This window comes from Lithobates pipiens, unplaced genomic scaffold (genome assembly GCF_037356315.1).
Source record: "Lithobates pipiens isolate NorthernLeopardFrog02 unplaced genomic scaffold, aLitPip1_a1.2 Scaffold_16, whole genome shotgun sequence".
Lineage (NCBI taxonomy): Eukaryota > Metazoa > Chordata > Amphibia > Anura > Ranidae > Lithobates > Lithobates pipiens.
The window spans coordinates 410,794,563-410,808,774 of NW_027507748.1; the positions used below are offsets into that span (position 1 = coordinate 410,794,563).

At 42.9% G+C, this 14,212-nt stretch overlaps 1 protein-coding gene across 1 annotated transcript in view; it reads left to right on the forward strand.

Moving 5' to 3' along the window:
* Window positions 1-323: 323 nt before the first annotated feature.
* The window catches only part of SH2D1B (SH2 domain containing 1B), a 37,081-nt gene continuing 23,192 nt past the window's right edge, over window positions 324-14,212 (forward strand). Inside the window, exons 1-2 of the mRNA XM_077482441.1 lie at window positions 324-517; window positions 10,363-10,426. Coding sequence (XP_077338567.1) covers window positions 384-517; window positions 10,363-10,426 — 198 coding nt within the window. The 5' untranslated portion in view covers window positions 324-383. The remainder of the gene's footprint in view (window positions 518-10,362; window positions 10,427-14,212) is intronic.

Genomic DNA, 14,212 nt, shown 5'->3' on the forward strand with positions numbered 1-14,212 from the left:
CTGTTTAAAAAAAAAAAAAAACACAGGAGTACCCTTGTAAATGTAGTCTTACCTGTTCTGGGATTGGAACACTTTACTAATTGTTCCTAAATGGGTTGATCATATTTTTCCCACAAAATAGTAAATATCTGGTATGTAATGAAGTGGATTTTACAGTATATGGCAGAGCTGGAATATATACGATTAAAAGGGTCATTTTTTTTGTACAGTAAAGTAAGAGAAAACTGGAAGTCTCTGACCTGGTGATTTAGTATTTCCTGTCTGTGGTATATAGTTGTAGCATATCCAAACCGAGTACTAATAAAGCTGCAAGTGGTGAGCACACAGATTGCAATGCACATTATTTTTTGCTGCTTCGTGTAAATAGTTCTCTGACTTACTACATGGATCTTCCATATTATCACGGAGGCATAAGTAAGCAAACTGGTGAAAATCTTCTGCTGCATAAAGGAAAGAATGGAAGTTACCTGCTGAGGGACAGTGAATCGGTCTCTGGAGCCCTATGTCTCTGCATCTTGTAAGTTTATAGTTCCATGATGGGTCAATTAATTGGGAGGTAGCATACAATAATTAAATCAGTATAATAAAACATAAACAAAATATAACTGTTACTCTTATTTAACTGTGCCATCTCTGTACATTGTAATATATTATAAATTGCCCAACTGTAATCTAAACAGTAAAGTGGTGTACTGCACCAGCCGTAGGAAAGTGTAAATATAGGCAATACTATGTGTTGGCTTTCTAGAATAATCAGTTCTTTTCGTCAGGTATGATGTCATTACATGGCACAAAAACTAAAAAAACTAAAACTAAAAAAAAACCATAGGTGGTGAGACAAAGAAGCTATTTACAAATGCATATCAGATCCTTAGTAATGTGACCAGTGAGGCATATGTAAAATGATGCCAGTTTATTCCCTGATTAAATGTTTGTGGTGTCTCACCAGCGTAAAGTCTTGAGAGATAAAGATGTGCAAGTATGTGTGGTAATTAGACCCACTACACCAAAAAACCTGCAAAAAAATGTGCACCTTGCTCTCTGTACCTACTCGTGGTGCAGGCACATAGGTAGTGGTGGTCAGGTGTCTGCAGGTTTTAGGCCACCTTTGCAGGCTTCGATATATGCCATTCAGATATTTATTTTGCCTGAAAGACAGAAGGGTTGTGTTGTGAGTATATAGGTTGTCATCTTTGCATTGTACTGCATACTTTTGTATGATTTTGCTTACAAAAAATAAAAAGGTGATAAATGACCACCAAAGAGACTTGGTTTTCTCACATGGGTGGCTGATATTCTGTTCAAGGGAATGGAGTTTTTTTAATCTGACATTGTGCTGCACTGTGGCTATCATTGTATAAACTCCTGAGGTTTAGTAGGAATTAATAACCATATGTGATGTCAGAAAAATGCATTTTTGTGTAGTTTCAGGTTTACTGAATGTTATTGTAGTCCTTGAGAAATTTCAAAAGCATCTTTCACTTGCAGTCCAGATAACCAGAATTGTATCAATATATCAAAGGTATATCATGGGTTTGGTAGTGCAAGTTGACAAGAACATCCATGTTCACTATAGAAATTTTTTTTTTTTTTGCATAATGTGACACAAACTATTGCCGTTCCCATTTGCTGCATACAAAACAGTTGTACATTAGGATGTATTGTATTTAAAGCGTGACAATTTCTGCAAAAATGTTTTGTTCCTCCAAATACATTTGGCATTCCGCTATTGCATTCTCATGAGAGAGAAAAGGGGGTAGCATGTAAAAGCAACCCTCCTTGGAATCTTCAGGGTACTCAATACATTTGTGTTATTATTAATATTATACAGGATTTGTATAACACCAACAGTTTGCGTAGCATTTAGTCATAGACAAAACAATAGACACTTGGCATGTGAATATAAAATGGGAATACAATTAGGACCATTTTAAAGGCAGGGCAAAAAGGGCAGGTGCACTGGGCACCATCATTGTTCTGGGGCCCAAAGCAGCGTCCTCTTACTTGCCTATTATCCCAGTTTAAATTCCCTTATCCCTTGAAGTTCCCATGCTGTGTCCTGATATCTCATTGTAAAGTTCTGTTGCAGCTGCCAAGCTCTGCCCTATTGTCATGTACAGCTGACTCACCAGCAGACCCTTACATGTAAATAACCTGCATTGATAAGTAAGTAGCGGCGGCATTAATATGTAAATAGTCACGGACTGTGGCATCGATATGTAAATAGAGGCAGCATTCATATGTATATCAGGTCCCCCTGAGTATCTATCATCACTTCTGCTTAATGCTACCCAATTGATGTAAAATCCCCTGTTGTGCTTTTTAAGGACAGTTGCCTGGACAGTATTTATTATTAAGTAATTTTTAACAAAGATATTTTTAAGATACAAAATCAATCTATGTGATACAGTCTATACATGTGAAACTTATTCACGGAGATAAGCGATCATACAAAATAGTTACATTTATTGGTTGACAAAAAAACAAATATTTACATGAAATTAAAATATCAATTGTGTCACATGAAAACCTTGACAATTAATGGAAACACCCACAAAATGGGAGTGTAGTACCTTGGACGTAATATCACCATGATAACTTCTCAGTAGAATCAATAACCTTAAGATAATTGACAATTAAACAGAACGTCTGTATTTCACACATCCAACTGTTACTATACTGCTGGCAAGTAAGTGGTTAACAATGTTAAATAAATTAGACGTTTGTTTGTCAATAAAATTGGCAACTATGCAAAAAGAAATATATAATGAAAAATTGAATCTAGAGAAAAAAACTAAAAGGCGGTTATTGATTCGGGAGAACAAATTATCAATAGTAGGATATTCAATACATCAATATTTAAGAGAACATACAAGATATAATCAACATGGCATATTTACCCATTCCAAATGGCTACTGTCTGGATTGTTGGTTACCAGGATTTTTAAGATGGCTGCCGTGGCTTTCAACATGGATTGTCTTAAAGAGGAATTACTTCTTGTGACCTCCGAGTGCCAAGGAGCAGGGATCTCCATGAATGTAAAAATATGTATTCATGCATGGTGCAGGAGTGTCAGTCTGTATGGGAGTGTGTGTATCTCCTAGTGTCCCCCTCAGGGTGGGTCCCTGAGCTCCCTCTCTTATGGCATCTTTCTTGCTTCTTAAATATCCTCTTATTATATATGTATATCAATGTATATCTATAAAAATTTAGTCCATTTAGAAAGGACACAGGTTTTAGATATCAATCGATATCACATACAATTATTTATATGGATAACTGCATAATTCTGATATATCCAATTAATATTTGTTTATCTAAATATAGGTTAAATTCTTATACCGTTATAATCATAATTATATGTTTTTCATAATACTAATTTGTTGCTAAAGCACTTCTACTTATAATCACACTTTCATATATATTTCCTTTATAACAAAGTTCTTTAGATCATTAGAAAAAAATATAATATCTCTTTTGTGACCTAAAAATATCACATATAATTTGAATGACTTATAATCATAATCATAGGTACTTTTAAAATATGTCTGACTTGCATATTGCTTGGCATTGCTCTATAATACCATGTTTTGAGATGGACTTTGAGCAGTCCAATAAATGTTTACATAGCTTAGCTGTGTCCACAAGTCCTTAAAAATTCACACACTAGGTTTTGTTGGACAAGGTGTCAGCTATTGAATTTTGTCTTCATGGTTGTATATTGTCCAAACAGTCTTTACTTGAGCACAATGTTTTTTTCTAGTTAAGGATTATTTCCATGTGATAAATACTTAACCACTTGCTTACTGGGCACTTAAACCCCCCTCAGTCCCAGACCAATTTTCAGCTTTCAGCGCTGATGCACTTTGAATGACAATTGCGCGGGCATACAACACTGTACCCAAATGAAATTTTTATCATTTTTTTCCCACAAATAGAGCTTTCTTTTGGTGGTATTTAGTTACAGCTCGGAGTTTTATTTTTTGCTAAACAAACAAAAAAAGATGCAAAAAAAAAAAAAAAAAAAAATCATGTTTTAATAGTTTGTTATAAAATTTTGCAAACGGGTCATTTTTCTCCTTCATTGAAGTGCGCTGATTAGGCGGCACTGATGGCTGCATTGATGGGCACTGATGGGCTGCATTGGTGGGCACTGATGGGCTGCATTGGTGGGCACTGATGGGCTGCACTGGTGGGCACTGATAGGCATAGTTAAGGCGGCACTAATAGGCACAGATAAGGCGGCACCGATGGGCACAGATAAGGTGGCACTGATGGGCAAAGATGGGCACAGATAAGATGGCATGGATGGGTGGCACGGATAAGTGGCACGGATGGGTGGCACGGATGGGCACTGATAGGTACCACTGATAGATGGGACTGATGGGCACTGATAGGTGGCACTGATAGGTGGCTCTGATAGGTGGCACTGCTGGGCACTGATGGGCGGCACTGCTGGGCACTGATGGGCGGCACTGCTGGGCACTGATGGGCGGCACTGGGTCGCAGCACCTTTGAGGCAGATTGTGGGCACTGTGGGTGGCACTGTTGGTGGCACTGCTGGATGGCACTGTGGGTGGCATTGTGGGTGGCACTGTAGGTGGCACTGTGGGCACTATGGGCACTGATGGGGGGCACTGATGGGGGGCACTTACTTTTATTCAGGATGGCACGGCGGTGGGCAGGTGGGCACTGGCAGGGGGCAGGTGGTCAGCTGTATTGCTGGCCGTGATCGGGACTGATGTCCCGATCACGGCCGCCGGTGATCGGCTTTTTTTTTCTCTCCTCGCGCTGTCAGCGCGAGGAGGAATAATAGCCGATTACCGGCTCCGTTCTATCACATGATCAGCTGTCATTGGCTGACAGCTGATCACGTGATAAGGGGTCGGGATCGACCCCTTGCACGGATCGGTGATCAGGCGAGTCTCACGGACTCGCCGATCACAGAGCGCGCCGCGCGCGCCCCTCAGGGGGCGCGCAGGCCGCTCGTATCCGGGACGACGTCAATAGACGTCGTCCCGGAAATGTAGGTCCGCGCTGATGCCGTCATTTGGCAATAGCGCGGATCTGTAGTGGTTAATCATTCCCTATGCAAGTTTGGTGTTCTCAATCTAACCAACAAAATAAGTACACATCATTTTGTTTTGGTTACAAAAGGTACCATTGTTCCAGTACAGTTCAATAATATCAAAATTATAGTTCATCTACTTTTTTTTTTTAGGCCTACTGAAATCTCTCGTCTCTGCCAATGAATATTAAATGTATTTCTTCATGAATTCACAACACCCCCATTACATTGGTTGTCAGTGTAAATTCTTCATAACATTGGTGATCAGTGTACATTTCCCTTTATATTGGTGGTAAGTGCAGAATTGACCTTACACTGGTGGTCAGTGTAAATCCCCCTTTACATTGGTGGTCAGTGTAAATCCCCCTAACATTGGTGGTCAGTGTAGAAGTGTCACCTTACATTGATGGTCAGTACAAATCTCCTCGACAATGGTTGTCAGTGTAAATTCCCCCTTACATGGAGGTCATTGTATATTCCCCCTTACACTGGTGATTGGTATAAATGCTCTTATTACATTGGTGTCAGTGTAGAAATCCCTAATTTCTATTGATGGGTGGCATAAAATCCCCCATTACATGGTGGTCAGTGCAAATTCCAGTGAGCAGTAACAATGTGCAGTAACCTCTAGCAACCAATTAGTGAGTGGTATGTAATCTTTAGCAATCAATCAGTGAGCTGTATTGATGTACAGTAATCTCTAGCAACCAATCAACAAGCAGAAGTCATGTGCTGTAACCTCTGGAAAATAAACAGTGAGCCATAATGTGTGCTGTAACCTCAAGCAGCCAGTCAGTGAGCGGTAATGATACATTGTAACCTCTGGCAACCAATTCGAAATCGCTGCCTGATCTCATTCATTAAACTGATATTGAGTATAGCTGATATTTATTGTGTGTCTCAAAGCATGTGGAGAGTGAAAGAGGAGGCCCAAGAAAATGTTTGCCCAGGGTATAGTCAATGTTAAAGACGGCCGCCCTGGCCCCATTGAACTGTTACCAGGCTCCGAAATTCCTTTCAGGCGCATATTCCCTCTATCCAAGACTGAACTAAAGGCTCTCAAAGCCTATATCGATGAACAAAAACATGTGTTTCTAAATAACCCAACATTACTTGCAAGTTTTCCAGCTGGGCTATAAAATTTTCGGACAACATGATCCGATTGGACTTTGTCTGATCATGTGTAGAGAATTCCGATCGGAGAAAGTGCCACGCATGCTCAGATCAAATTCCTAGACCAAAGCTATTGGCTACTAGCCTGAACGTAGTCCTGTCCTAACGAAATAACGTCATCACGTTAAGTACGATCAGATTTTCTGACAACTTTGTCCGACTGTGTGTATGCAACAGTTTCGGACAAAATCCGATGGATTTGGTTGTCGGAATGTCCGACCATGTGTACAAGGGCTAAGAGGGCACAACCCAGGCTAAGAGGGCACAACCCATCCTATTACAATTTTTACGGACCACAAGAACCTAGAATATCTCAGAACAGCCAAGAGCTTAAGACTACGACAAGCCCGTTGGGCCCTTTTTTTTTTCTAGTTTCAACTTTCACATTTCTAACTGTCCGGGTCCAAAAATGGCAAAGCGGATGCACTCTCCCAGATGTTCCCTGAATCCTCCCAGTTAACCGAGCCCAGCACCATTCTTTCACCGCAAAATTTCCTTCTTCTCACACAATCCGATCTGGCAACCGCCATTAAAACAGCCTCAAGCCGCTGTACCGATCCAGTAGTGTCTTCCTTGGAGAGACGTAATGATCTACTTTGGGCACAGGATAAGATCTTGTCCCTCAGAAAGTAAGGCCAGCAATCTTAAAGACTTTTCATGACCACAAGTTGGCCGGCCACTTCGGAATATGGAAGACGTTAGAATTAATTTATTATTCCTTCTGGTGGCCTGGTTGGTGGCAGGCCTGTCAGAAATTTGTCTCCTCATGTGTTCCGTGCCAACGCAACAAAGGATTTAAAGCCAAACCTTGGGGATTACTGAGACCCCTACCTATCCCTGATTGGCCATGGGCAGACGTCTCTATGGACTTTATTGTGGACCTGCCATCCTCAGAAGGGTTCACCACCATCCTGGTCGTGGTTGACCGTCTTTCAAAAATGGCCCACTTCTTGCCCATGATTGGTACTCCCTCTGTCTTGGACACTGCCAATACCTTTATTAAGGAAATAGTCAGACTACACGGAGTACCTAACAGTATAGTCTCAGATAGGGGCACTCAGTTTACCTCTAAATTCTGGAAAGAACTCTGTAAGGCCCTGGAAAACAAGGTCTGTCTCTCATCCGCATACCACCCTCAGAGCAATGGTCAGACAGAGAGGACAAATCAATCTCTAGAATAGTATCTCCGCTGTTTCTGTTCTGGCTCCTAGGATGACTGATCTTCCCTCTTGTCTTATGCAGAGTTTGCATACAACAATTCTGTACACACGGCTACTAACCAAACACCGTTTTGGTCGAATTTTGGATCCCATCTCTCCTTCCTCCCCAAATCCATCCCTGAAACGTCAGTCCCTGCTGTTCTCTATCCAATCAAATTTTCAAAAAATTCAAGAAACCATGCAAAGAGCTCAAGACGACTACAGGAAGTACTATGACAAAGAATGGTGAATCCTTTGGCCTTCGAGCTAGACTTACCCAGATCATACAGAATACATCCAGTCTTTCACGTATCTCTCTTAAACCAGTGGTCCCTAGTCCATTTCCTGGGAGAGAGGAGCCTCCCCCGCCTCCAGTTGTAATAGATGGGGAAGACGAATTTGAAGTGAAAGCCATATTTAGCTGCAGGAAGATGGGCAGACAACTTCAGTACCTGGTAAAAATGGAAAGGGTACCCATCGGAAGACAACTCCTGGGAACCTTCCGGTAACCTTCATGCTCCAAGATTGATTAGAGTTTTTCACCGGGAACATCCGGAGTTGATGGCCAGCTTGGGCGTCCAGAGGCCACCCCTCGGGGGGCACTATCAGGGAAGTAACTTCGATCAATCTCACCATCTCCCTGCGCACACAAATTCGCCATGGATTGACGCTCCGGTGCACGTGCATTCATGGCCCTACTGAGTGGCGCGTGTGCACAAGCGCACGCATAACGCAAATCCCCTGACCAGCCTATAAAAGGAACCTTGGCAGACAGACAAGTTGCTGGTTTGTCTCAGCTCACCTGTGTTCCTCTGCTTCCTGTTCCTGTTTTCCATTACCTTTTGTGACCCGCATTGCCTGAAGACTACACTGATTCTCTCCTGACCTGACCCCTGGCTTGTTTAACGGACTTCTTGCTCTCTCCAGTGTTTGACCCTCAGCCTGCCTCTGGATTATCTTCTGCCTTCTGCACTTAGCCTTGCTGGCTCCTGGACTGCTTACCCGTGTTTGACCCTCGGCCTGTTTCTGGGCTTTCCTTACCTGTTTTACAGACCTGCTTGCTACTTACCTTCTGGTCCGGTCTATCCTGCACGAGCCATCTTCCATACCTTCACACAAATCAGGTGTCCCGCTGGAGGCTTGAGCCTCTTGGTGCAACCCACTCCATGTACCACCTCCAGGGGTTGTGTGCGCTGAGTCGCAACAGCCACCGCTCTCTGTATCTTGGCCTCGGTGAGTACCTCTTTGATGATAGTGAGTCACTGTGAAGAGAGAGGAGCTGGCAATTAGGCGACAGCTGAGCGGCCAGCTTTGAGAAGAAAGGGCTGAGCCCAGCCCTGAGAACAGGATTGAACAGTCTTTTTGCACAATGTGGAAGATTAACCCCTTAGGTTCCACAGTGAGTATAACAAGCATGCTTTACTGCATATAGAGGCTGATTTCTCTGTTGTGGGTTTAGTATCACTTTAACTATTATTTCATACCGTCTGTCAGAAGGCATTGTAAGTAATGTTGGGTTATTTAGAAACACATGTTTTTAAAGCATTTCCTAAAATAATTTGTTATTTGTAAAATAAAGATTCTATTCAAATTTTTAGCATTGATAAAGCCTTTTTCTGATGCTCTGTACACACGACCGAACTTTCCGGCAGAAAAGGTCCAACGGAATCATTCTGTTGGACATTCCCATCGTGTGTGGGCTTCATCTGACTTTTTCTTTCTAAAATTCTGATGGACCTAGAAAAAATCTTTCCACCGGAACCAGTTCCTATCAAGAAATCCACTCGTCTGTGTGCTGTTCCGACGGACCAAAAACTACGCAAGCGCAGCTATTGGCTGCTGGCTATTGAACTTCCTTTTTCTAGTGCCGTCATACGTCATTGCGTTCTAAACTATTGGACTTTGGTGTGATCATGTGTAGGCAAGTCCGTTTCAGCAGAACTCCATTGGAACTCCACTGAAAAGTCCTTTGGATTTCAGTCCGATGAGAAGTCTACTCGTGTGTATGTGGAATTAGGTTACTTTCACACTGAGGCGCTTTACAGGCTGTCTCTCCAGTGTGAAAGCTCGAGTGCTTTCACACTGGAGCGATGCGCTTGCAAGACGGTAAAAAAAGTCCTGCAAGCAGCATCTTTGCAACACTGTAGGAGCGGTGTATACACTGCAGCAGCGCTTTGCCAGTGGTTTTAACCCTTTTTCAGCCGCTAGCTGGGGTTAAAAGCACCCCACTAGCAGCTGAATTGCGCCACTAAAACTGACGCCCACCCACCCCAGTGTGAAAGTAGCCTTAGTGATTTAGGTGTCAATCAGTTCCAACATAATGAATAGAGGCAAAGCTGGGGGCCGCCTGGGTTTTTCAGACATTTTTTGCGGAGGTTTTCAGCTGCTAGCGGTGCGCTTTTAACCCCCACTATCGTCCGAAAAACGTTTAAAACGACCCGCAAAGCGCCGCCTCTGCAGCGATTTGACGGTGGTTTGTCGCCGCTGCCCATTCATTTCAATGGGTAGGAGTGGTGTATCACTTCAAAGATGCTGAAGGTCCTGCCAGCGCATTGCCTCAGTATGAAAGCCCTCCGGCTTTCACACTGAGACTGCAGGGGAGTAGTTTTTCAAGCGCTTTGCAGGTGCTGTTTTTAGTCCAAAAGCTTTCACGCTAAAAAAAAGCGCCTGAAAAGCTCATGAAAACCTATTTCCATTAAAATCAATGAATGCTTTCACACTGGGGCAGTGCGCTGGCAGGGCCATGAAAAAACACCCCTCTCCATTGAAATTAATGGAAAGCTCTTCAAAACGCCTGAAAAGCTCTTCAAAAGAGCTCAGTGTTTTACTGGCAGTTTAGAAGTGCTTCAGTGTGAAAGGGGCCTAACATTCTCTTCCCCATCTATTTAATACATTGTTTTATGTTTTTCTCTCATTGATAGGTCTGGAAGAATAATCTACACATACAGAATATTTCAAAACAGTCAAGGTCATTACATGGTTGAGGTAAGGTATTCAAATAAATGTTATATTTATGACCACAATATTAATATAAATATAATATGCTAATACAGTGGCAAAGCTAGACATTCTTTCACGCAGGGCAAAGACACAGTTACACACCCCCACCCCCACCCCCACCATCACCCGAGAGAGAAGGCCTACACAATCACCGCGTAGGTGAGGTTTGAATGAGACGATTTCAAGCCTAACTTCCATAGTGGATTAGGAGGCGTGCCACGAAATATGAAGAAGTGATCCAAGAAGTGGATCTTTAATAGGGACTGCTTCTGTGTGCTTGCCTTCCTTACTGGCAGCGCCCATCCTAATCTACTGCGGAGTTGAGGCTTGAAACTTAAGGAATACTATAGGATTGTTCCCCAAGAACAAAAGTAGTACAGTGCGTGAAGCCTGCCATGAATGGTGGGTGTGGCCAAATTGCATTAACAGTGGGATGGAGCTTAAAGGGGTATGGTTATTAAAACAAAAGCATTCTGGGACCCATAAGGTATGCTTAGATTAATAAAACAAATGTCACTGTAAAGATATGAACTTAGCTTACCTTAAAAGTGGACAGTGTCAGTCAGTAGAGCAGTCGCCAGTGTCAGTACGGCAGTGGATGGTGTCAGTAGAGCAGTGGATGGTGTCAGTAGGGTAGAGGTTGGTGTCAGTAGGGCAGAGTTAGGTGACAGTAGAGCAGTGGATGATGGCAGTAGAGCAGAGGTTGGTGTCAGTATGGCAGAGGTTGGTGTCAGTAGGGAGGGAGATAGGTGGGAGGGAGATAGGTGACAGTAGAGCAGTAGATGATGTCAGTAGAGCAGTGGATGGTGTCAGTAGGGCAGAGGTTGGTGTCAGTAGGGAGGGAGATGGGTGACAGTACAGCAGTGGATGGTGTCAGCAGGGCAGAGGTTGGTGTCAGTAGGGCAGAGGTTGGTGTCAGTAGGGCAGAGTTAGGTGACAGTAGAGCAGTGGATGATGTCAGTAGAGCAATGGACGGTGTCAGTAGAGCAGTGGATGGTATCAGCAGAACAGTGGACAATGTCAGAAGGGCAGTGGATGATATCAGTAGAGCAGTGGAAGGTTTCAGTATTTTTTTTATTTTTACAATTACATTTTTTCATTATTTGTTTTTTTATTTACAACATTATTTAGCATTATTTTTTTACAATTTTTAGGAACCCCATTGGGGGCTTTGGTGAGATATCAGGGATCTAAACAGACTGCTGATGTCTCACTTTTGAGACAGAGAAAGGGAATAAGGACAGGTTCTTCAGTCCCTTTCTCTGCAACATCAGCTGCACTGGACAGTGAGTGAATGGGAAGTGCTCTGTGCTGGCGGCTTCCTGTTCATTCACAAACTGAAGCATAGTGTACAATCAAATTCCTGTGCGATTCAGTGCGGTGCAATTTGAGCCCAATCATTTTGAATGGACTTGAATCACACTGCATTGCACCAAAGTTGTGCATTTAACAGTTTTTGAACTTCAATGCAACTGGATCACATGATTGTTTTGTAGCATGCGATCTGGTGCAGGCAAATGCACTGATTTTGTTTAATTTGTGTTTATTAAAGAATGAAGTAGAAATAAATAGTGACAAACAGCGCGTTACATACAATATACCATACAGAATGACACCAGTGCTACAGAAAACATAGGTCGGGACATGTAACAGTAAGTCGCCAACAGCGCAACACTAAGAATAAACTCCTGAGGACATGTGAAGCCCGCCCATTCTGTATGACAGAATTATTCCCCAACCCAAGCTTGGGATAGTAAATGCATAACCATATAACCTCTGGTGTACCACTCTGCGCGCAGTAAACCAAGTCACTGAAAAGGAAGAGAGAGAAAAAAGGGAAAAGAAAAAGATTATAGTAAAAGAGAGTAAAGAGGGGAAAGTCAAAGATAGAAAAAGGGGAAAAAGAGGGGGAAAGGAGGAGAAATAGTAGGGATCTTGCCGGTCCTGTCTCCGTCCTAGGAATAAAACACAGAAAGTCACATGAACTTAACCATTTTGCGCCATAACCTCTGCATAATCTGAAGTATATTTAAAGGCTACCCAGCAGGGCCAAATCCGTTTCCCCAGGTCTGCCTTTTTCCGGAGGGAGTAAGTAAGGTCCTCCAGGTGATATGTGCGGTCAACCTCCACAAGCCATTGACGTAGAAATGGGATTGTGGGTTGCTTCCAATGACGTGGGATAAGCGCCTTTGCAGCATTAAGCAAGTGTGGGGTCACAGACTTTTTATAGGGTCCTGCTGGGGAGCCTGTGCAGTGAAACAATATGACCCATGGATCATTTGGTATCTCATAACCCAGAATGATTTTCATCCAGTGTAAAACAGTTAACCAATAAAGCCTGATAAAGGGGCAGTACCACCAAATATGGGAGTGTGAGGCATATTCCCCACAGCCTCTCCAACAGAGAGGTGATGTTTGCGGTAAGAATTTATTTAGGACAACAGGAGTATAATGCCATCTCGTTAACAACTTATAGTTCACTTCTGCCGTCTTAGAGGCTGTAGAAGATAAGTGAGCCATGGATAACATAGTAGATTTTTGTGCCTCCGAAACCGTACTGTGCAGATCTTGCTCCCAATTGGACAAAAAGGTGGGGTTGCCTTTGATCGATAGAAGCTGTAGAGTGTGATAAAAAAAAAGACAAAGGCCGCTCCATCGGTTGGTCGTCCAGGAAAGCAGATTCAATTGGTGTTAAGTCAGTTAAGGAGTTAAGTGGTTTCGGAAGGGAGTGTACAAAGTCCACCAGTTGTCGGTAAGTCCAGTGATCCATGGGAGATACCTGCGAAGGGGGTATAAGGTGAGATAGGGGTGAAATGCCAGCTTGATTGGCGACGTGGTGTAAAAGAGGTGTGTTGTCCAATTTCCAAGAATATATTCTAGGATCAATGTTTACCGGAGGGAAGTAATTATGGCCAGTCAAAGGCATAATGGGGGAGTTGTAGAGCCACTTGTGTTTTTTACATATCAAGTCCCAGTTCTGTAGCGTAGAGTGGGTGAGGGGGGAGGTGGTGGGTGCCAGCGACCTATATTTCCGAGGGATCCAAATTTGGGTGTATAAATCTGTGCCGCTGAGCGCCTGGTCAAGAGCAACCCAAAGTTTTGAGTGTTTGTGGTATTTCCAATCCGATATCCTGCTTAGAACAGCTGCCAAAAAATAAAGTTTAATGTTCGGTAGAGCCAAACCCCCCAGCCGTTTGGGCCTGAATAAGAGGGCTCTGGACAATCTCGGACGCTTTCTGTTCCATATGTATTTACCTATCAGAGACTCCATGAGCGTGAAAAAACTCGCCGGGATACCCACTGGGATCATCTGGAGGAGAAATAGCACCCTGGGCAGGACATTCATCTTAATCACCCCAATCTTACCTAACCACGAATGAGCAACTTGGGACCAACGTTGTAAATCTAATCTAATGGCATTAATAAGGGGTATGTAATTAGCACTAAAAAGGGCCTGGGGCTTGGATGTGAGATAAATGCCTAAATACTTCATTTTGTGGGCTTGCCAGCTAAAAGGGAAGGAAGCTTTAAGGAGATGAACAGTTTCCATGGGGACAGTGACATTCAAAATTTCAGATTTGGACATGTTAATTTTAAAATTAGATATAAGACCGAACTGTGAGAAGTCAGACATCAAATTAGGGAGGGAAATCAGGGGTTGTTGGATGTAAAACAGAATGTCGTCTGCATATGCAGCGTATTTATGTTCGGTAGAAGCAACTGTGACTCCATGGATGTTCGGATTGTTTCTAATTGTGGAGAGGAAGGGTT